Source organism: Erpetoichthys calabaricus, chromosome 1 (assembly GCF_900747795.2).
Source record: "Erpetoichthys calabaricus chromosome 1, fErpCal1.3, whole genome shotgun sequence".
Lineage (NCBI taxonomy): Eukaryota > Metazoa > Chordata > Cladistia > Polypteriformes > Polypteridae > Erpetoichthys > Erpetoichthys calabaricus.
In genome coordinates this window covers 59078454-59100880 of record NC_041394.2, presented here as the reverse complement: position 1 = coordinate 59100880, position 22427 = coordinate 59078454, and the positions used below count along the sequence as shown (strand labels likewise).

Genomic DNA, 22427 nt, shown 5'->3' with positions numbered 1-22427 from the left:
AAACATAACAGCTCATTTTGTTCTTTTTAATTTCAAAAGGTATCCAACATCTGTAAGTTCTGAGTTTGTTTAGAGGTTTACAGGGTGTGTCTTTGAGTACAGTTAAATAACTTAATTAATAAAAACCATTGGCATCAAATTTTGTTCATGCAGGGGCAGATCATAGAGTCACAGAATGCAACCAACTTGCTGCAGACATTTACACTTTGCACAAATTACCAGCCTGGGTGTTAATGAGGTGTTTCATGTTTTTCCGCACTGTTATCAACACTTTTTAAATGGCTTTGAAAGTTGATTTCAAATTCACTTTATTAAATACTTCTGATAAAGGTTAAAATCATTTATATTTTACTTTGGATCAATACAACAATCCAATATGATTTTTAGGCAAATTCACCCCAGATTCAAACTCCCTACCTCTAAAAGCTCCAATGTCATCTTTTTCCGAAAGTGTAGTTAATGCTCTGCGGTGGGCTGGCGCCCTGCCCGGGGTTTGTTTCCTGCCTTGTGCCCTGTGTTGGCTGGGATTGGCTCCAGCAGACCCCCGTGACCCTGTAGTTAGGATATAGTGGGTTGGATAATGGATGGATGGATAGTTAATGCTATTAATCAGACCACCAATTGGACTTTGGCCTAAAAGGACTGTAGATTATACTTAAACACCTTCGAAGCTCCTAGGTACGTGTTCTGTGCTTGCTCACAATGCACTGCTCAGTAGTTCTTTGATTCATTTTTCTTTAGTCAGATGTATAGGTGGGCTTGTTGCAGGGTAATTAATTTTTGTTCACAGAGTAATCGTTGACCTCCCTCTGGATGGGAGGATGATCTCTGAACAGTTTACTGTTATTGTGTCCAAATACATAAACAACAAACAAACAGAGATTACACTACTTAATAATGATAAAGATTATTACTTTTTATGTTGACATTATTATGACATTAATTTAGGAACAATTTCATCTCAGTTTTTAATTATGTCTGATTTACTTCTTCACTTTATCGTAAGAAAATGAAAAAACACTATGTATTGCGTATATGGAAAATTACACATGCATACATGTCATAAACATTTTTGTTCTTAGCATGTGAATATTAAGCTACACATACAAAAGTACTGGTATAATAATCTAAAGCAAACAATGCAGAGAAAAAGAAAATTCCAGACTATAGATGGTTCTTTACCCTCAGATGAATATTTGTCCATAATGGTGTACAGGACATTATTTACCATTATTTTGGTAAAGTACTATGAAAATATTTCTTTCAATTTGGGATACAGGCTATAATTACCAGAAGAGTCTTCTATTAACTTAGAATCAGAAGGAAGACTCTTCTGATTCTAAGGAAGACTCAAAAATGGAAGCTAAGGCACAACAGCCATGAATTTATATTACTGGAATATTTTTAGACGGTGGTCTTTCCTAAAAATCCTGAAAGCTCAAAGGTCCTTTTATCCACCGGTTAACTGTGGGCCATTCAATTAATTTTTATTTTCTTCTTTAGGATTTGCACAGGATAACACGACTCCAATACCAAAAGGTCAGCTTCACATCTGTAAAGTCACTTTTGTTCTCGTCTTTATGGTCTTGTTATTATCATGTCTGTTGGTAGATCAGACAGTAGCTGGTGTGTCTCAGTTCTTTTTATTTAATATTTTTGAACAGAAGTCTCCAATATCAAGGGTTCCAAAGAGCAGCCCATCCTCATGATTGTCTGTATTGTCCTCGGAGCGCTTCTCTTCCTAATAACAGTCCTGCTGGTTGGTCAGCTTCAAAGAAACCGGACACTAAAGAAAGGTAACTTTAAAAACAAAAGAATACACTTCCATCTCTTAATATTTTTACCTTTCTATTTGATTTTTTAAATATTGTAATAGGCATTTTTCTAAGAGACCTAATTTATGAACATAGATGAAAATTGAACAAAGTTAGCTGATTAGCTTTTGCCTAATTTTTTCTTTGTGCCTGATTACTGTTAGTTAACAAAAAATAACAATAAATGTTTAGAATTTTTTAAAAGAAAAAAATAAAGCAATAAATAAATTCACAAACAGTAACATTCTCAAACTCATTTTAGCGCCTAACTCTGTAGCTTTGGGCGTAAGGCAGAAAACAACCCTGAAAATGGCAATGGTCCACTTCAGAAGTAAAAATGCATATATAAAATCTAAATAGTGGTTTGTCCACTTAAAGCCATGGCGTTGCCAAGTAGTTTCTTGAATTTCAAACAGCTCTAACACTGAAGTTATTAATATCTGAGAGAGTCAACAAAATACAAAGGCAAACCATCTTACTTAACAAGAACAGAGACAGATGTCAGAAGAAAGAAAAAGCTGAAGCAAAAGCCTACTGTGTGTTGAGCACAAATATGAAAGTCAGTCAGTCAGTCACTTCAAAATATGTATATGTAAAAATTAGACAAAAAAAATTAAATGGGAGTTGTTTTGTTTTTATTTAGCAAAAAATCTGTCAAGGGGGTAAGGAAAATTTACTTGTCAATATTTATTAAAGTAAGCTAAATATTTGTAAACACAAATTTTTTGATAAGTCAATAATTCTTACAATATGGAGTACAAGATTTAATGTCATGATATAAATACTTTTCACTTGTTTAGATTTCATTTTTTGGCAGGGTCATGGAAGTTGCTGGAGCATATCCCAACTAACTTAGGGCGCAAGATAAGAACAAAACATGGACAGATTGCCAGTCCATCGCAGGGCAAACACACATACACACACATCCAAACATAAACCTGAGCCATATACTAGGGCCAAATTAGGAAACACCAATCCATCTAATCAGATTGTCTTTGGACTGGGAGAGGAAACTCACGCAATCACAAGGAGAACATGCAAACTCTACTTAGGGAGGACCCAGGATGTGAACCCAGGTCTCCTTACTGCAAGGTGGCAGCGCTACCACTGCACCCCCATGCTTCCCAATAAGGAAGTTTAAGTGGCATTTATATTTAGACAACAATGAAGTGATCAAAATAAAGGAAATAGCAAATAATGGCCAAAAACCAAATAGGCCATAATTCCATTCAAAAAAGCAACCCTAAAACAGCAGTCAAAAGTCAAACTCCCGAGTATTTGCTTTAGCACCTGTGTAATCATCATGGACATCTTCCTGCTAACCTAAGCCTTGATACTGAAAAAAACAAACAATGAATATGGCAAAATGCAGTCCAGTAACAAATATATATATACAGTATATATATATATTCATAGCATTCGTAGTCTGAATCTCGATCTGATTGTATGGGTGGTTACCCATACTGCTATGCAGACAAGATATTTCACTTCACCAGCAACCACCCAGTATCTCATAAACGGAGCTGTGTTAAAACTCTATTCAAAAGAGTCCACACCCATTGTAATACGGAGGAGACAAAAATGAATGAGACACGCTATCTCTTCCGTCTTTTCACTTCAAATTGATACTCAAAAACACTCATTAATTAAAGCTTACACAGAAGATGCCAAAAAACTCAGCAAACAATTGACTTGCACCAGAAACCCCACCCCACCTGGTACTCACTTCCTTATCACCACAAGGTGTCTGAAGCTGCAGCATGCATCCTGGCCAAGTCAGGCGTCAGAATAGCACACAAACCAACGAACAATCTGCGCACGGTCCTCTTTAACGCTAAAAACAAGAAATCAACAGTAGAAACACGAAACGCAGTTTATAGCATTCCATGCAGTTCTTGCCCAGCGGTATACATAGGACAAACATCAAAAAGAATCGCAACACGAATACATGAACATCACAACACCGTCAGAAGAAAGGACTCACGATCACTGATCTACACGCATACTAAATCAACAGGACATACATTTAACTGGGACAATGTACAAGTAAGATTTAAGGCCAGTACCAAAAGTGCCAGAGAGCTGGCCGAATCTTGGCTATCAAATGAGAACGCCATCAACAGACATTTGGACATAAACCCAGCATATGCAAACTTAAGAAGAACATGCTCATAATAAATAAAATCCCCCCCACCCCTTTCGGACTGACTTAGCCCCCCCCCCAACTCAATATATATATATATATATATATATATATATATATATATATATATATATATATATATATATATATATATATATATATATATATATACAGGAACACAGAATACAGTAAAATAAACAAAACAATGAATGTCAAAAAAGCACAATCAAAAGAGTAAACCTAAGAAAAAAATCCCATCAAAACCATTTTTCCATGAGGTGAACACCTGAGAGTTTTACCATTGAGCAGGCTATCTTATGCAGTGTGGCTCAATTGCAACATGACATGTCACTTGACATAACACATTAGGAAAGTGGCCACATACATTAAGTTATGTGACCACATTCCATGACAGCCATCTTTGATCTGTGGAACAATAACAAGGAAATATGATAAGAATAAATAACAAAAGTAGAAAACCTGTGCTCATACATTTATGCACACAAGTATAAAACTTTTTATGTTTGGAAACATGTGTCAGCCATTTCTTATGCAAAAGTCAGGATTTATAAAACACAAACTTGGTATGAAAACTGCCATGAAGTTACAGAAGGGTTTAATTATTTGTAAGTCCTGTGCAGACTTTTTTGGTGTTGGCATTTTAGCAACTCCAGATGACAAGACAATGAACTGAACAGAAAATCTCATTTCATTCCGCAATTCATTGACACCCTGGTCACATTCTGATGTTCATACATCCATCTGTTTTCTAAACCAAGTTGTTCTAAATCATTAACAGTACAAGGATTGTGTAAATTTTGTAATGCAGGCCCCAGTTCAGCACACAAGTCCAAGACGACAATTCTAGGACAGCTAATAAGTCAGTCACCCTCACAAAATAGAAAACAAATACCATTAATGATATTTAAATGACAGAAAATGCTGTGTTTGTTTGTTTGTCTACATATTTTGATTGTGGCAAAATAATCACTTTCTTATTTTAAGAAGTTGAAAAATATATCCATAGCATAAAATACATTTGGATGTGACTTAGTGAAATAATTTGAAGGTTGAAGCATTTTAAGTTATTTATTTGCTTCATTAAAGAGAAAGATTCCACATTTTTTAAAAATATTTCCCAAATTGAACAAACTGAATATGTGTGATGGAGATTTGCTCAGACAGCCACACCACTGCTTGTATAGGCATCCATAAACTGTAGTCACACACACTACAGTTTAATCACTCATGCTGACTACTGACGATCTGTTTGCTGACAAGAGCGTCTTTCTGGTGTGTAAACTGGGAAAATACTGTACAGAATCTATTCAAGTTGAAATAACCTAATTTAAACTTAAATCTGAAACAGTGAACTAACCTGTAAGTGAAATTTTACTGAGTATTTATCTGTTTTTAGGACTGGTGACGTGCAAGTAAAAGTTGTTTTTTGGCAGGATGGATTATAATATTCATTCATCCAGCCATTGTCTAAGCCCCCTTTCCAGGACTGGTAGCAGCTAGAGCATATCCTTGCAAGCAACGGACACAGGCAGGAACAATCTCTGGACAGGGTGCCAGCCCATCGCAGGGTGAACAGACATACACACTGGCCAAGTTAGCATCACCAATTTACTTAACCTACTTGACTTTGGAATGTGGGAGAAAAACACAGAAAACTCACGTGGCCTCATGTGCAAACTCCATGCTGTGATCACCCAGGATGTGGCCACCAGACTCCTCACTATGAGGTGTCACCATGCACCTAATTCTTGGAGTAATGTATTTACATGACCTGTGGCCTTAAAATTGAGGGAAAAATACCATTGATTTGAAATTAAATTCCACCAAATGTCAGTAATACCACACATTCAATGAGTTTTTTGTGTTCTTCTATGGTCTGAAGTAATGATATCACTCAAGAACATGGCCAAATTTATATGGTGACTAGATCATGACTTTTCAAAAAGGTAGTTTTTTTAAACCACATATGGTTACTGGTGGGAGGTGTAATGAGTGGCTAATGTGTATGCATGCACCCATATTTTTAAGTTGATAAGAGATTTATAAAGGAACTTGACATGGGACATGGCATACATACTTTTACATAAATCCTTTTTTTGCATTTGTAGCATAAAGAAAATTTTTGTGTGGAATTGAAGCAATATTTTAAACATGAGGCCCCAGACAGGCCACTTATTTTATATGTAATGTATCCAATAAGCACCGACAACTGCAGGAAACAAATAAATGTGAGCACCTTAGTAGTATGGAGGTGTCTCCATACTAAGTACAAGTAATACTGCACCACTAAACTTGTTGCAATGGTCGATTACACATTCCTTACAGTCCTTATATCTCCTTCCAGGAATGGCCATGGATGAACTTCTTCCCATCAATAATGCAGTCTATGAGGAAATTGAGTATAAACTGGCCAGACAGGGGACTTATGGAGCACCAAGGAAAGGTAAGATGGAACACAGCAGACAAGTAGAAGGGCTTCTGTAGGTGGAAAGTGTGCTAGCAGCTAGTCGTGCTCTGTACTTCCTGTGTTAACACAGTCAAATATTACATGTGAGACTGGAGAATTTCCAGTTTACAAATCATCACACTATCTTTTCATAATACCAGTTAACTTAATTCCATCATGAGTTATTCTTCAGTGGCTGTTGACTCAGTTACTCATATCAATTTTAAATGTTGAAGTGACAGATTTTTCCTTTAATGTACAAATTGAATTTTGCACACAAAGGCAATGGCGGAAAAACACTGTGAAGCTCATTTATGCCAGTTTCATGAAACTAGAGTGCCTTTATTCTTGGAAGCTATTTAACAGTTTAGAGTATTAGACATTACCATTTCTGGTTGTTACAACATTCAAATGCAATCAAATGTACTTGAAATTGCTATGGGTTGTTGGAAATGACAATAATACTCTTTTAATCATACATGTTCTGAATCTATTTTATTCATTATACAAACGTAAGATAGCTGGAGGCAACTGGCTATGCCATTAGCACTGGGCCCAATACAGAAGTACACCTTCGATGAAACATCGATCCATTACAAGTGACAATCCAGCACACTTTTATTCCCTCATGTTCCCTGCACTGGACTTGCATTTCATCCTGTATTGATTCCTGCCTTGTACCTGATTCTGTTGTGATTGCCTCCAGTTTCAAAATAAGTCTTTGAAGAACTCAGAATGTTTAGTAAATATATGAAGGGGTGGACAAAAAAGTTTTTTTTTTTTTTACTGGCATAAGAAACAGACTTTGCCTGTCATTCTCAGGGAGCTTTCTGTCTGATGAGCTACCATATGACTACGAGGACATTGAGGACGATGACCAAGACCATGTTCTAGGTAAATACTGAAAGCTGTAGTTAGCACTTTTATTGGTTATTTGTTTTCAAATCACTATCATTTAACTGACATTGTATGATTTCTAAGGTAGGAAACTGGCTTCGTTGGATGGCCCTGGCTACTATGATGATACTGAAATAGGAAAAACAGAAGACCTGCCAGGTACTGCACAGCATGTTATTATAGGAACATAGGACAATAAAGGGAGTTCATTTAAGGCATTAGAAAATACACAACAATAACCTCATAAATTAAGATTTCATTTTTTAATACTTAATCAAGGCAAAGTTTTTTGTTTCGCTTTAGCTGGGCAATTGATTTGTCCTTCACTTTGGGTCACAAAGACAAAAAAGTCCTATTTTCTTTCAGTAGAAGATAATAAATACATGTAAGTGCACCAATAGATAACAACCATTCCACACAGTCATCCCCTAAGTGCTCAGTCAAGACAAATTTGATGAAACTGTATTACCAATTAATATTATTATTATTTTATATACTTTTCTCTCTACAGAACACATCCCTCATGATGAGCTGCTTTACAACTATGACGATGTTGAGGAACCCTTAGAATACTCCACAATCGGTATGCATATGTGCTAAACTACCAGCATGTTTTGAGTTACACAAAATACAGTACTTCTGTATTTATTTCTTCATTTATTTAATAATTTTTACCACAAGGCAATTTACACAAGATAAAATGCATCCATACATTTGACTGGTTGAAAGTGTAATGCAGGCTGTTGAGAATAATTATTTCAATTAGATGCATCAGGATTGAACTAATATTTCTGTATGAATTCGATAATAAACTGGTACCTTACCCACAGTAAATTAAATTAATAGGTTTAAACATGGCTGTTATTATTTAGAATAGAGCTCGATTTATTCCAAGTGTAAATAATCCTGAGATGTGAAGAGATGTTTTTTTAAGAAGCACCCTGTTTAAACTGATCCTCAGGTTAGGACATTGGACATCTCTGGGTCCACGGCCCTTGAGGCTGATCCTCCAATTAGCTGTGAACCAAACAATCTCACTGAGATTACACCAGGTAGTGAACCAGCTGAGGGTAGGGAAGGCTGCAGGGATCTGAGGTATTCAGGGAGAACTTCTCCAGGCTGGTGGTAAGGCTGACCTCCTTGCATTGCAAGCAATTTTTGCTTCCATTAGGGAGACAGGCATCATTCCAACTGACTGGAAAATGGGACTTGTCTGGAAAGGGAAGGATGATCAGCTGGATTACAGCAACCACAGGGGGATAACACTGCTGTCGGTGCCAGGTGTGTTCTTGCTAGGGTCATCCTCAATAGGATCCGTGATCATTTGCTCACCTAGCAGCAATTGGAAATGTCTGGTTTTATGTCTAAGAAGTCTGCCATCGACCGTATCCTGGCACTGAGGGTTCACATGGAGCACAAATGTGAATATCGGTAGTGTTTCTTTCAATTTTCATAAAGCGTTTGACTCAGTTGATCGAGCTGTCCTGTGGGATAAGACTCTGCAGGATCCCCCCAAAATATCTAGATATCATGGCTGACCTGAACACTGGTACTGCGAGTGCTGTTTTTTTTTTTTTATTCTTGGGTTCATCAGGGGTGTGTTCTTGTTCCTACTCTGTTCAGTGCTTGCATGGACTGAGTGTTGGGTAGGGCCATGGTGTCCTGCGGCTGTGGGTCATCTGTTGATGAAGAAATATTCACTGATCTTGACATTGCCAACAATTCCTTGATCTTCGTGGACTCAATGTAAGCTCTGATTGGTGCTCTCAAGAGACTGAACAAGTAGTCATAGTGTCAGGGCCTGGAAGTGTCCTGGATAAAAACCAAGATCCAGGCCTTTAATGACCTCTTGGGCACAGCCGTCAGCAGTGTGTCTATCTGCGGAGAGAATATCAAGTTTAATTACCTCGGCAGTGACATTCATGACTCTGGTGACTCTGCCTATGAAGTCAGTTGATGGTTTGGAAGAGCATGGGAGGTCATGAGATCACCGGAAAGGGGTGTGTGGCACTCCCGATATCTTTGCAAAAGGACAAAGGTCCAAGTTTTTAGAGTCCTGATGCTTCCTGGTTTGCTATATGGTTGTGAGACATGGACGCTATCCAGTGACCTAAGACAAAGAATGGACTCCTTCGTTACTGTGTCTCTTCGGAGAATCCTTGGGTACCGCGGAGTCCTGAATGAGATACATTATCTACATTGTGAGGGAGCGTCAGTTACAGCACTGCTGCCATGTAGTGTGATTCCCGGAGGATGATCCAGCTCACAGGATTCTCATTGTTGAGGACCCGAGTGGCTGAACCAGACCAAGAGGATGCCCACCTAACACCTGGCTGCGGCAGATATATAGTCATTTCCCAGGAACGAGACTTAACCGTGTGTCTGCCTGGGGAGTTGTCAACTGGGATCACTAGTTGTTTTGGCATGTTGTGGGTGTGGCAACACCTTGTTCAGTGCATGCTCCCCAACCTGACCTGACCCAGAAGTCAGTGTACAAATTATTAAGTATGCGGACGACACAACAGTGGTGGGTCTCATTCGAGGTGACGGGGAAGGGGATTACAGAGAGGAGGTGAAGTCATTTGTGGAATGGTGTGATAAAAACAATCTGATACTGAATGTCGAAAAAACAAAAGAACTGGTGATCGACTTCAGGAAGAAACAGCTGATACACATCCCGGTCTACATTAAGAACACTGCTGTGGAAATTGTGCAGTCTACTAAGTTCCTGGGAGTTAATGTGACGAACAACCTCACCTGGTCCCTGCACACCTCCTCCGTCATCAAGAAAGCTCACCAGAGCTTGATCTTTCTGCGGAGGCTAAAGAGGGCCCATCTCAGTAAGTCAGTCCTCACCACTTTTTGCAGAGGGACCATAGAGAGCGTGCTAACCAGCAGCAGCTGTCTGTGGCAGGAGTGCTGCAACGCTTCAGACTGGAAAGCACTGAGGAAAGTGGTGAGGGCTGCGGAGAGGATCATTGGAGCCCCGTTGCCAAATGTACAAGATTTGGCAAAACAACGCTGTCTGGCCAGAGCTGTGCGGATTTCTAGAGACCCTACTTATCCTGCCTCTGAACTCTTTTCCCTCATGCCCTCAAGCAGAAGGTACCGCAGCCTGAAATGTAGAACTACCAGGTTTAAAAACAGTTTTTTTCCTACTGCCGTTCGTCTTTTAAATGAAGCATTTTAGTATTTTATTGTAGGCTGATTTTAACTATGTGTTTTTATTAATGTCTTGTGCATCGTATTTTCGTTCTGCAGCACATCTTGGATGTTCTGCTAAATGACAAATAAAATTGAATTGAATTGAATTGAAATTGAATTGAATTGAATTGAATTGAATTTTTTTTTAATAGCCAATGAAAGCTTAAGGAGTAAATCTATGAAAGGAGTCATAGGTCAGGACTAGAGTTTTGGAATTAATCCTGGCAGTAATGTAAAGTTACTGGATGGAGCACTGCAGAAGTGTGATGAGAGAGACAAAAAGCATCAGCATTCTGAATGTGTTTAAGGGTTCAATAGCTGTTAACTAGTGCCTCACCAGTAAGGAATGCAAATGAACAAAAAGTTGAGGGGCATGAGTCATAAAGAAGGAATGAATGTTATAGATGGTTTAAAGGAAGAAGAGACAATGGATCATTGAGAACAGTCATCTATGGTTATGGCAGATTTACTGACCACAGGTGAAGAAAAGAGCGGGATATTACCTGTAAAAACATTAGGAGGGAGATCTATGGAGTGAAGCAGAAAGCAGGTACAAATGCTCATCTTGGAAGACAATATCCAGGGTGGCTTAGCAGCAAATTATTATGAACACACAGTATTGTGTTTGAGTGAATATTACTATTTGTTAAAATGTGAATACAGGTCTTTCAGATTTTAAATAAATTCAATATTTTTTATTGTTATAATATTTACTATTTTTAATCCTCAAGGTGAAATGTAGAAAGAGAAATAAATAGGTTCTTTGTGGTGTATGGTTACATATTAGAGAGTCTCCATTACTAAATAATTAACAGAATGGTTGACTTTTCTCCTGGTACTCTAGTTTTCCTCCCATATCCTAAAGACATGTACTATTTTGGCAACTTTAAACTTGGCTCTGCGTGAATGAGTGTGAGTATACCTTGTAATAGACTGGCATACCATACATTACTGCCTATATAAACTTTCCAGGAGAGGCTTCTGACCATATGACCCTCATTTGAACTGACCAGGCACAGAAGATAAATGGACTTTTTATATCACTTAGACAAAAACAATTCATCTGAATACCAGCAATCATTTTAATGTTGACATCCTGGCAAATTCATATTATTCTTTGAGCCTCCTTGTACGCTTGTCTTTCACAGATTCTCGTGGTGCCGTGGAGTACCCATTACCTCCTGAATATGATGATATCGAGGATGAGGCTCTTGGAGGAGAATCACCCTAAATTCTGCGCTGTGGTCAAAGATGCCTTTAACAGTGTGATGAACATGTCTAAATCTTTACTGTAACAATAAATATATCATTGTCACTTGTGTTATTTTTTTAAGTTTGAATATTAGAAAATGTTTTTGCTTTAACCAAAATTTCAATTTAAAATGATTTGAACAAAAAACATGATATTATGAAATGCACTAATTTAATTAACTATTTAATTAACTCTTTACTAGTAAAGTACATTTTTTCTGCAATCTTTATTACTTCTTTCAGGTCCATCTTTTGTTTGTGTTAATCGAGGCTATTATTTTTTTCATTAATTAAATGCTGTGTAAATGCAATTCTTCTCTATAAGTGTATGCTTTCTGCGTATGTCTCAACTACTGAATATTTACAATTTACTTTCAGACCCAAAACATAACATGATTGCCTCTGGCTCTTTCCAATCTTCTAGTGTCTCTTGACCTCTTGAAGTTCCAGCTCTTCAAAAGTACTCATTTTAAGAGCTGCTTGGGGCAAAACTGTGACACCCTTCCATTTATATCAATAACACTCAGAGCTTTGGCTACAGTGGAGGAATTGGCTTTTTTCAAAGCAGCCACTTCAGGATATTGCATTGCTTAGTCAATCAACACAAGCATATATTGATACCCATTTTTACTCTTAGGAAGAGATCTACAATATCTAATCCCACCCGTTGAAAAGAGACTTCCAAAATAAGCATCGGAGAAAGGGGAGCCCGAGAACGTTTATAAGCAGAGAAGATCTGGCAATCAGGACATGAAGTACAGATCGTTCAACATTTTTTCCCATATTCAGGCAATAAAATCGTTTTGATAAACAATCTCTAGTCTTATCAGCCCCGAGGTGTCAACCCAAGATTTGAGTGTGGGTTATGTGCAAAAAGAATATCCCTACGTACTTCAGGTACAACTAACTGTTCAATAAATTCCCCCACTAAATGATCTGATATCACTCTAAAAAGGCAGCTGTCTTTCTCAAGAAAGTGCAGGGTTTTTAAGCCCCCAGTTACACGCTCTTGGTAGTAGGAGTCACTAGCGGAGCAAGCCTGTTTAAACGCATATTGTAATGAGCTATCAGCATGTTGCAAGCACACAAAATCTGTCTCCTTGCTAGTGCTCGGTTTGTGTTCAGAGGCATTTGCAGATTGAGAAGTTGTAGAAGGTCCAGCCAGCTGCTCTGGGAAATTGGGGGAGTCACCCCCGGTCTCACTGGAGAGATCGGGTTCAATGTCTACTCAGAGCTCTAGATCTTCCCCCCACAGCCACCAGTTCCTCCCCCTCATTTAGCTTGACAGGGGGCTCAATGACTGGCACCCGATATTCGGTCATGAGTCTAGGAAAAGGGGCATTCCTCCTGCTGATCAGCAAGGGCTACGGGCAGGAGTCCGAAACGGCAGTCCAAACTTTAAAGTGCCAACCCTTATATGTTAAAGGAAGGAGCATTGTCTGATAGTCCTTAACATCTCCATGTACACAACGTATGTTTACAGTTTCAGTGTTACAAAGGTACTCGTTAAGACAGTGACGTCTGACAACACAAAGGTCACTTCCTGAGTCCAATAATGCAGAGATCTTGCATCCCCCCAACTTCACCGAGATCATTAAGCCATCCCTTTTAACTGAAGAATAAGGAATATGGGAGCAACAAACCTCGGCTAACTCAATTTCCATTGATTGAGTAGGGGATAAGCGACATTCTCTTGCCAAGTGGCCGTTTTGATCACACCAGATATGTCTTTGTTCAGCTCCACTGCCGAAATATCCACGGTGACATCTACAACCATTTGCCTCCCCAGATGTTGGCACTACATCAACAACTGGATCCCTTGGAGGCCTTCCAGAGGAAACTGGATTTTCAGGTGTTAAAGCCCGTTGATGCTCTAACCGTTGTTCAGGGCGACGAGCATTCCTGGGGCCATCTCATGGAAGCTAATAATTAGCATAAGGTGCAGCAAATCCACCGCCTTTTCTCCAAGCAGTTTCAGAAACACTAAAATGTTTGGCCAAGATTGTTAACGACTCAACATCATGATAAAGAAATTCATCTCGGAGAACCGCGGGTATCCCAGCCAGCACTATATTCATGGCAACCTTTTCCATAACAAGTTCGATCCGGTCTCCTTCAAACCAGCAGTGAACTTTATGAATCAAATCTTGTATCTGCACACGAATGGGATCTTCCTTGTCCAGTCTCCAATCATGAAGTGCAAAACCTTTAGCCAAAAAGCTTATTATAGTTTTACGCAAAACAACTTGCTGTTTCAAGAAATCATAATCGCAGAGTTTATTGCAAGGCACATTCCGTAATGCAAGCAAGGCATCCCCAGACAAAATGGGGGTGATGATAACAGCCCAGTTTCGTTTGTCCCAGCGCATCAAAGTCGCCACGTGCTCAAAAGCTAAAAGGAATATCTCTGGGTCATCCGAAGGACTCATCTTTGTCAGCAGATCCTTAGGATTAGCAGGAGGAGCAGGAGGCGGATCATCCTCTGGGTCGGGATGAAGCAGAACATTTTGAGCGAATCGAAACAACTCCTCAGCATTCATCTGTGCAGCCACTCCTGGTACCACTTCTCACGCTTGGGTCACAAATTTGCACAGAAACAGATTGTAGAGACAGGAACTTAATTCAAACACTTCAAAACAAACATTTCTCTCTTTCAAAAGGGGTGCGTGTCAGGAGCGGTACCCCCAACTGGAGCAGTGGATGTCTGGAGGAGGAGAGAGAGACAAGCAATCAGCCAAAAAGGACAGGTGCGAGAAGCATATCACGTGACAGAGCATCCACAGCAGTCCAGCAAATAAGAGAGCAAAGTGAAGGTAGACTATTTTTATTCCCATTGTATCAGCATTTAAGAGAGGGTTTTTGAGGCGCGTCTGTGTCTTCTAGGGGTGCATTCAGCCCCCCTGTTCACAACGCTTTAAAGTTTAGGTCAGAGTTCATGATTAACCCTAAATTCTTTACCTCTGCCTTGTCCTCTAATGCTAAGGGATCAAGTTTATTTCTAATACTCTCAGTATTTCCATTTTTGCTGACCACCAAGATTTCAGTTTTTTCATTATTTAGCTTGAGAAAGTTACCACTCATCCAATCAGAAATATAAATAAGACACTGACAATAAGAGACCAGAGCGTCAGTGTCATCAGTTGCTACAGATAAGTAAAGCTGTGTGTCATCAGCATAAGTGTGGTTATAATCTGGTCTAACAGAAGAATTTATATTGAAAAAAGCATCGGGTCCAGAATAAATCCTTGTGATATACCATATAAAATATAATGGGACTTCGAACCACAATCAAAACAACTAACAAAGAATTTTGTATCTGTTAAATAGGACTTAAACTAATTTAATACACTGCCTGAGAGACCAACCCATTGTCTAAGGTGATTTATAAGAACACTGTGGCCTATGGTGTCAAATGCTGTACTCAGGTCTAAGTGAACAAGAACAAATATGTGGCTTATGTCTGCACTATGATTTTAAACAGTAATAAAATTACTTTCTAGGTCAAGGCAACTATAATACTATTACTAATTTTTCAAAAAGGACAGTGTCACATTACTCCTGACTCAGAAAAGTGATATTATTACGTTTTATTAGTAACGTGTTAGTACCAACTTTTATACATTGGTTTGCCGGGCCCACCTAGGATCTAATGATTTTCTTGCAATTTATAATTTTTTGAATTATTTTGAAAATGTATTTTGTTACTTCTAAGTTTTTGTATTTTTGTCTGCTTTGTGAAAATAAAAAAAATTGTCAAAGATACTCACTAAGAATGTACTCAACATTATTCAACATTACTATAGTATTTCCTGTGCATTCGTAATACATTTTATTGTGCAGTGTGGCACAATTTTATGCTATCATTTGTAATATCATTTGCATTTTAATGTTCAAATGTAAAATAATAAAAATCTTCCATCTACAATAAGAATTATCTTTAAAACACAGAGGCTCAGAATGAATTATTTGCAGAAGCATTATTGAGTAAATGTATAAGATATTTTCTGAAATTTTGTAGATGGCTTGTTAGAAATAAAAATTTCCCTATCAAGCTCAAGTAAGTTGTTTACTATATATAGAAGTTGCATGTGTTACTTTATCACCATTTTAATTCAGTTTCTCAAACACCTCTAACCAGTAAGAAGAGCTTGCAAGACCCTTACTAATTTTATTGAAATAAATGACATTTACGAATGTGTGTGAAGATCAGCATAAGCTCTCATTGGCTCAGGAGGAGGTGAGAAGCTTTTGCACGATTGAGTCTATACAGTTCTCATGATGTCACAGAGTGAAAATGATGTTTTAGTAGTGGCTGTCTCTTTAAATCAAACATTGAAACATTTCTCAATCGAGACAAAGACACACCACAGAAGAGAATGAAAGTCAAAAAAGAATTTAAAATATATTTACAAATGAAGTAGTAAGGAAGAAGTAGTAAAAAGTTTTGTTTAAAAAACATATTTACATTTCAAACTTCTGCTCAAAAATAAACAAGACAGCAATGTGCCCTGTCCTATTCTTGTTTCAATATTATGAGATACACTACTCAGTAAACCTCTCAGCTACCGCTGTTTGTTAGGGCAGCAGGGGAATCGAAGAGAGGTTTTTGGTAAATGTGCAGTTTCAGTAATTAACTGATAAGTGTATCTGCTCAAGTGTGTTTTCTGTGCCTCTGCATCAGACAAATTCATCTTTTTACAATACTACTGTATATGATGTGATCTATCAAAGAAAGTATTCGTGCTTAGTGGAAGATTGTTAAATAAACTCTTTATGGGTCAACTCTTAAACAATTAGTTTAACACTTTAAGAGTTCATTTAAAATTGGCAGTTTTCCTGTTTGCATTTTTTTTTCATACAGAGTATGATTAGTCTGATTGACGACATATGCACTGGGATTAAATTCCTCATTCACGAACCTCAAATCTATGTTTGTAGAAAATGTGATGGACTGGTGACCTCCCAAGGGATTTTTTTCTATGCTTTGAGCCTGTTGCTTGCTGAGGAAGGCTCTGACTTTGCTGTTACTCTGTTCTGGATAAGTGGGTTTCGAAAATATGTATGGTTGGATTTCCTTTGTTCAATGTGCAGATTATCTGAGATATGAATATTGTTGGGAAGTAACCAGGAGCTACACAAGATGCATCGGAACTTTACATCCGTCCGATGGTGACCTACAGTATTCTCCAAAAATATGTGATGGCAGTGCTGTAGTAAGTCCACTTTTTTCCTGATACCAAGTAATTGTGCTGCTCTATTGACATATCTCTAATTATTACATCACTTGTATCAATTTACCACTCATTTGTAATGTATCCTATAACTTTTCTACTTTTATAGCAGATATTGAACATTTCTCATACAGTCATTGCAGGTTTTTTTTTTAGTTCCATTAATATTTGTGTGACAGGTGTCTGGTCAAACTCACAGGTAATCTAACTTAGACACTGTTACAATACCTGACTACACCACCCAGTTTTATTAAGAGACTGGGAGCTCTTGAGATTTACAGATAATAGCACACAGGTTCCTATAAAATTAGGCGGTGAGTAAACACACAATGTAAGACACAACAGCAATTTCAGGAAAAGCAACAGTAACTTGTATTACACAAGACAATACAAAGTACAGCAAGAAAATAAAAGGACATAATAATCTAAAAATATCAGGAACAAAAACTTTTTTTTTTTAAAGAAAAGCACACAGTCTACACTCTAAAAGTCTGATAAAAACATAAAGTGGAGGATATAACCTTTAGTGGTGCAGAGTCCAGTTTTGCATGCTGTTTTAACCACAACAATTAACTGTCCATGGAAATACTCTGTTCGCTGGACACTAGTTTTCCAACAGAATTTTTCCCAAATTGTTGAATCTTTGTCAGCATCTCTTCCTCTTTCTTTTTTTTTTTATTTCTGGGCTCCTTGGGTTGCTACGATGACCTAGGCATGCCTCACTTCTTATCCGCCAGCTTTGCTCAGTCCTTTCGTGAGTCTTCCCTCTTGCTGGACCCACAACTGACATCTCTCTGGTAGAATGGTCTCTTCCTCCCTGGAAGTAGGTGTCGGCCATGTGTCTCGCGTCATACCAGCCTTATACCCTTGTCTGCCTGACAGTCCCTGTGCTCTGTGCGAATGGTCCTTGACCAGCGTTCTTAGTGGGTTGTCACTAACCACCTACCATCTAATGCCCAGAAGTATAAATCGGCTTCAGTCCCTGCCTAGATCAACATGACGATGAATTAAATAATGGTACTTGCCAATTTCTTAGGTTTGACAAATAATGTAAACACAGATTAAACAAAAATTATTGTTGTCAACTATCAAGGAGTATACATATGCTGATTAGAAACCAATGTTCCCAGATATGTTATTTTTCTAGCCAAGTAAATACATTTTCCAGGGATGGAGGCAGTTCTGTTATCACAATATTGTATTGTATGTATGTTTAAGCAGTGTAGACTTCAAAGCAGGTGACTCTTTTACAAGACAGCAAATATCCATGTCCTGTAGACAGCCATCACAATAATCAGTAACAGAATCATTCAGGAAATTTGCCTTTCAACCTATCACCCCAGTCCGAACAATATATGCCTATTGCCCCTGCATCTTAAATTTAATATTTACATGTTTCTTTGCCTAAGAGAAAATCACCCATTGTACAAAAAATGCTCCCCTCTGACATCTGCATCTAGAGACTGGACTTTAATGTTCTTCTGCATTTCATGTGTACGTACTTCATCTACTAGAATTCCTCCAAATTCATATTTTGAATGCTCTTGTGTTTTTATACTTTCATTTTCGTTGTTTCTGTTTGGATCCCTGCTTTGAACTGCTGCTTTCACCAAAACTTTAGATGACCATAACTCTTAAAGTGAAGGCTTTTTGAAGCGTGGTTTTCCTTCACCAGTGAAAGGTTCTCGCTTCTCACTGATCTTCTTGCAAGCCTTCAAGAAACAGACTAAAGAGCTTGGCGAGATACTAGTGAGAAAAGCATGAGTGACACTCTCATCATTCATTATTGAGAAACTGGGCCTTTGTCTCTAAATTGTGGTAATATTTTAACACTACTACTCACAGATGGTGTCTTCTTTACTCTGTAACTTTTCTGTCTTTTACACAGGATACAGGCTGGTCAATGGCGCTGATTCTCGCTCTGGCCGTGTGGAGTTGCAGTTTGGTGGTAAATGGGGAACTGTCTGTGATCAGTATTGGACTCTGAAAGATGCCAATGTTTTGTGCCACCAACTGAAATGTGGGTATGCAATTGAAGCTCCAGGACAGGCCAGGTTTGGAGAAGGATCTGGTGAAATATGGGCAGATATATTTGGCTGTGAAGGCAGTGAGACCCACTTGTCAAAGTGCCCCACATCTGTCTGGGAACGAGGAGACTGCACTCATGCAAATGATGTGATTTGTTCTTGTAAGTAATGTCTTCTTTATTAAACAAAATATTATCAGCTTTATTGGACATTTCTGATTACAACACAATGGAGTACAATACAACTGTATAGGTTTAATTATATAAAGTATATAGAAATACTGTATGCACAAACTTTATCTTCCATTTTGAAGTACAAATAAGATTTTTCAAATTTATCTATCAGAAGTGGTCTTTATAATGCAATTTCAGGTACATTACTATAGGAGCAAAGCAATGATATATATTTAGCAGACACAAATTTAATTTTAATTCTAATTACAAATTAAAAGGTCCATTGCATCATTAGCAAAATCAAGTAAACACTCCCATCATCTCATGCAATTAGATAGAAAATGGAAAAGAATGTTATGGTGACCATAAAAATAATGTGTCTGTCGTTATGATCTTAGACTCCTCTTCTTTACTTTCTTTTTTATTTCCAACACCACCTACTGTATATGTGCCAGTCACACAATAACAGAGGTGGAGAATAAAAGAAGATTAAAGCTTTGATAACATTATGCTTTTAAGACATTGAGTTCTAGTGTCTAATTACTAGTAAATATTGTTAACAACAAATGTTGTTCATGTCTAGTGTAGTTTGGAAGCTTTGCTACCTTTATTTGTCTGTGTTTTCAACCACCTACAGTACCATTTTCTAACTTGTCCCCCTCACCTCACCAAAATGTTTCTGATGGCTTCAGTCTGAATATTTGTATTTTTAAGTTAACCTCCATAACACATTGTGTGTTTCCTATTAGGACCTTGGTATAGTGGGGGTATGTCACTTCACTCTTTATCCTCTGGCTTTGTCTGTTAGGCTGCAGGAGTCAGCTTTGTAACGCTGTACTGAGTGGACAGTATGCCTTAATTGTGTCTAACCAATTGAATGGTAACACATTAATTTGATAAATGAGAAATACACATTACTTTTAAAAATATCGTATTTGTAGTTATAAAAATACAATCATCATAATTTATGTAAAAATCTGAGTAATACAGCCTATTTCACTTACTGTATAACATTCATGCTGTCACTTAGATTTCTTAGAGATTCTTCAGACAGAACTCATAATAAACTTTACTGTTTATATTGAAAAAAAGTAATCACATAAAAGACACTGTAACTACCCAAGGCTCAATGGAGGATGGAGTAACACACAGACACCACCAGCTGTTGAATATTAAATGTTTATGCAAAAGACCCTGACAAACTCAGGAGATGGTCAATAAAGCCTAACGCTTTCTCAGTGGATCCCTGTCTTTATGAATTCTAATGCCACACAGATTATCTTCTTTTCTCTTGTCTAGCGTGATGTAGTGCAGTGGTCACCTCGTCTCCTTAAAGGCTACTTAAACACATACGGCTCTGACCTCCCACCTCTCCCCTGAAGTGTCTCACCTGCCTGTTCTCTCACAGGTCTGAGTCACTAAAAAGTTAAACCTTAATTGACTGTGGTAAAAGAATTCCTTACTATAATTAATTAATAAGTATATTACAGTATTTACAATATGTCATTAATTACTCTTTCAGGATTAGTTAAATTGCTTATGTCCTATTTTATTTTATTTATTCAGTTGTTTGCAGTGGAGCACATCATAGCAATTAAATTTTCTTTATTAAAAAATGCCTGAACATTTCACCAAATAGAACTATTTTTATGCTTGTTGTCTTCAGTAAAGGATGGTGGAGTCAGACTCTTAGGTGGTCAACAAATTTGTGAAGGACGTGTGGAGGTTTTCTACAACAGGACCGGGTCAAGAGTTATTGATAACTCCTGGGGTGACAAAGAATCTTCACTGGTCTGCAGACAGCTTGGCTGTGGCTCAGGAATGCAGGCCTCCACTTCCTACCTTTATGGAAAGGGCAAAGGAAATGTGTGTGTGACAGGCATTCAGTGCTCTGAGAAGAATTGTACTCATCCACAAACAGCCCATTGTGGAATCAGTCATGATGTGACGGTCATCTGTTCAGGTGAGTAACAATTTGTGTTGTTTGGATGATAAAATGTAAGAACGAGAGAAACTCAGCTGTTTAGAAACATTCTTATAAATATAGATTCTAAAATAAGTATTTTTTGCTTAGAATTTAGCACCTGCTCCACACTGGAAAATAGTGTGTATTTATGACTTTGCCTTCATCTCTTTATTTAAAACCTGTTAAAATTAATCTGAAAAGAGAGTCATTACTGATGACTGTTAGTCTTTTTTAAGACACAGATTTAATAAGAGTAGGAGTCAATCTAGGATGAGGGATCAATCCATTCTAAGGTCCAGTCACACACATCTCCACTGGATCAATTTAGAATCACACAGAACTCACACATCTTAGCAATGTAGGAAGAAAATTAAAGTATTCCAAGCAAATCTAACAGACACAGGGGAAAACAGTCAGATTTCACACAGACAGAAACTTAGTGTTAGATTCAAACTCAAATCACTTTATCTATGGGGCAGCAGTGCTAACCACTATGCCACTCTGAGATGATATTTTTTTGTAAAATTCAAATAAATCTACAGATGACTTAACTTCATATTACAACTAAATTTCCTAAGCTGAATAAGACTCAATTTATTTCAATATGTAAATAAAGCAGATTAAAACAAATTAAGACAGAAAATGTGACTTTATAATTGATCATATTGTGTGATATCCAATAGCCAAAAGAATTATCCAAGTTCAATATTTGGATTTCTTTTCAGCCATTTATAAAACTATGTAAATATTGATGATATGTCAAAGAGACTTATTTCTGGCATATGTTATAGTACATATCATTCAAGGAAATTAAAAAATAGTTGCATTGACAGAGGCCAGAATAGTAGTGCTGTTGTTAGCACTGCTACCCCGTGGTCCCAGTGCCCTGGGTTTGAATTGCAGCCTAATCTCTGTCTGTGAGGATTTTTCTGCAGGTTTTCTTCCCACATCTTACATACATACATGTATTTAATGCCATGTCCAGAACTGGTTCATGTCTGCAGCCTGATACTGCTCAAATATACTCTCTCCCTTAAGAAAGATTTATTATACTCTTGTAGGGATTTTTTTAAATTTGTTTTCCTATGACGCACAATAAAAAAGGGAGAGCATATGAGTTTGTCTGAAGGTAGAATCCATAAAAATAATCCAGAGAAACAACTTTTCTTAGGCTATAATCTTAAATGTTTCTACTGGACACTTGCTTCTTGCATCCTATCCATACTTCATTCTGAATTTTAATAATGGATCATT

The 22427-nt window shown here is 37.7% G+C and overlaps 1 protein-coding gene and 1 long non-coding RNA gene across 3 annotated transcripts in view; both read left to right on the top strand.

Annotated features, from left to right (window-relative positions):
- The window catches only part of LOC114642271 (uncharacterized), a 16305-nt gene extending 4291 nt beyond the window's left edge, over nucleotides 1-12014 (top strand). The window contains exons 1-3 of one of the 2 annotated variants that reach the window (XR_007936266.1): nucleotides 7404-7480; nucleotides 7833-7904; nucleotides 11674-12014. This is a non-coding gene — a long non-coding RNA (uncharacterized LOC114642271). Of the gene's footprint in view, nucleotides 1-7403; nucleotides 7481-7832; nucleotides 7905-11673 lie in introns of those variants that run through there. The other variant, XR_007936265.1, reaches the window with a different exon arrangement.
- Nucleotides 1-21178, top strand: part of LOC114642267 (antigen WC1.1-like) — a 186647-nt gene extending 165469 nt beyond the window's left edge. Inside the window, exons 36-43 of the mRNA XM_051935686.1 lie at nucleotides 1504-1539; nucleotides 1665-1796; nucleotides 6323-6421; nucleotides 7247-7318; nucleotides 7406-7480; nucleotides 7833-7904; nucleotides 18896-19195; nucleotides 20874-21178. Of these exons, the coding sequence (XP_051791646.1) occupies nucleotides 1504-1539; nucleotides 1665-1796; nucleotides 6323-6421; nucleotides 7247-7318; nucleotides 7406-7480; nucleotides 7833-7904; nucleotides 18896-19195; nucleotides 20874-21178 (1091 nt within the window). The remainder of the gene's footprint in view (nucleotides 1-1503; nucleotides 1540-1664; nucleotides 1797-6322; nucleotides 6422-7246; nucleotides 7319-7405; nucleotides 7481-7832; nucleotides 7905-18895; nucleotides 19196-20873) is intronic.
- The last annotated feature ends 1249 nt before the right edge of the window (nucleotides 21179-22427 follow it).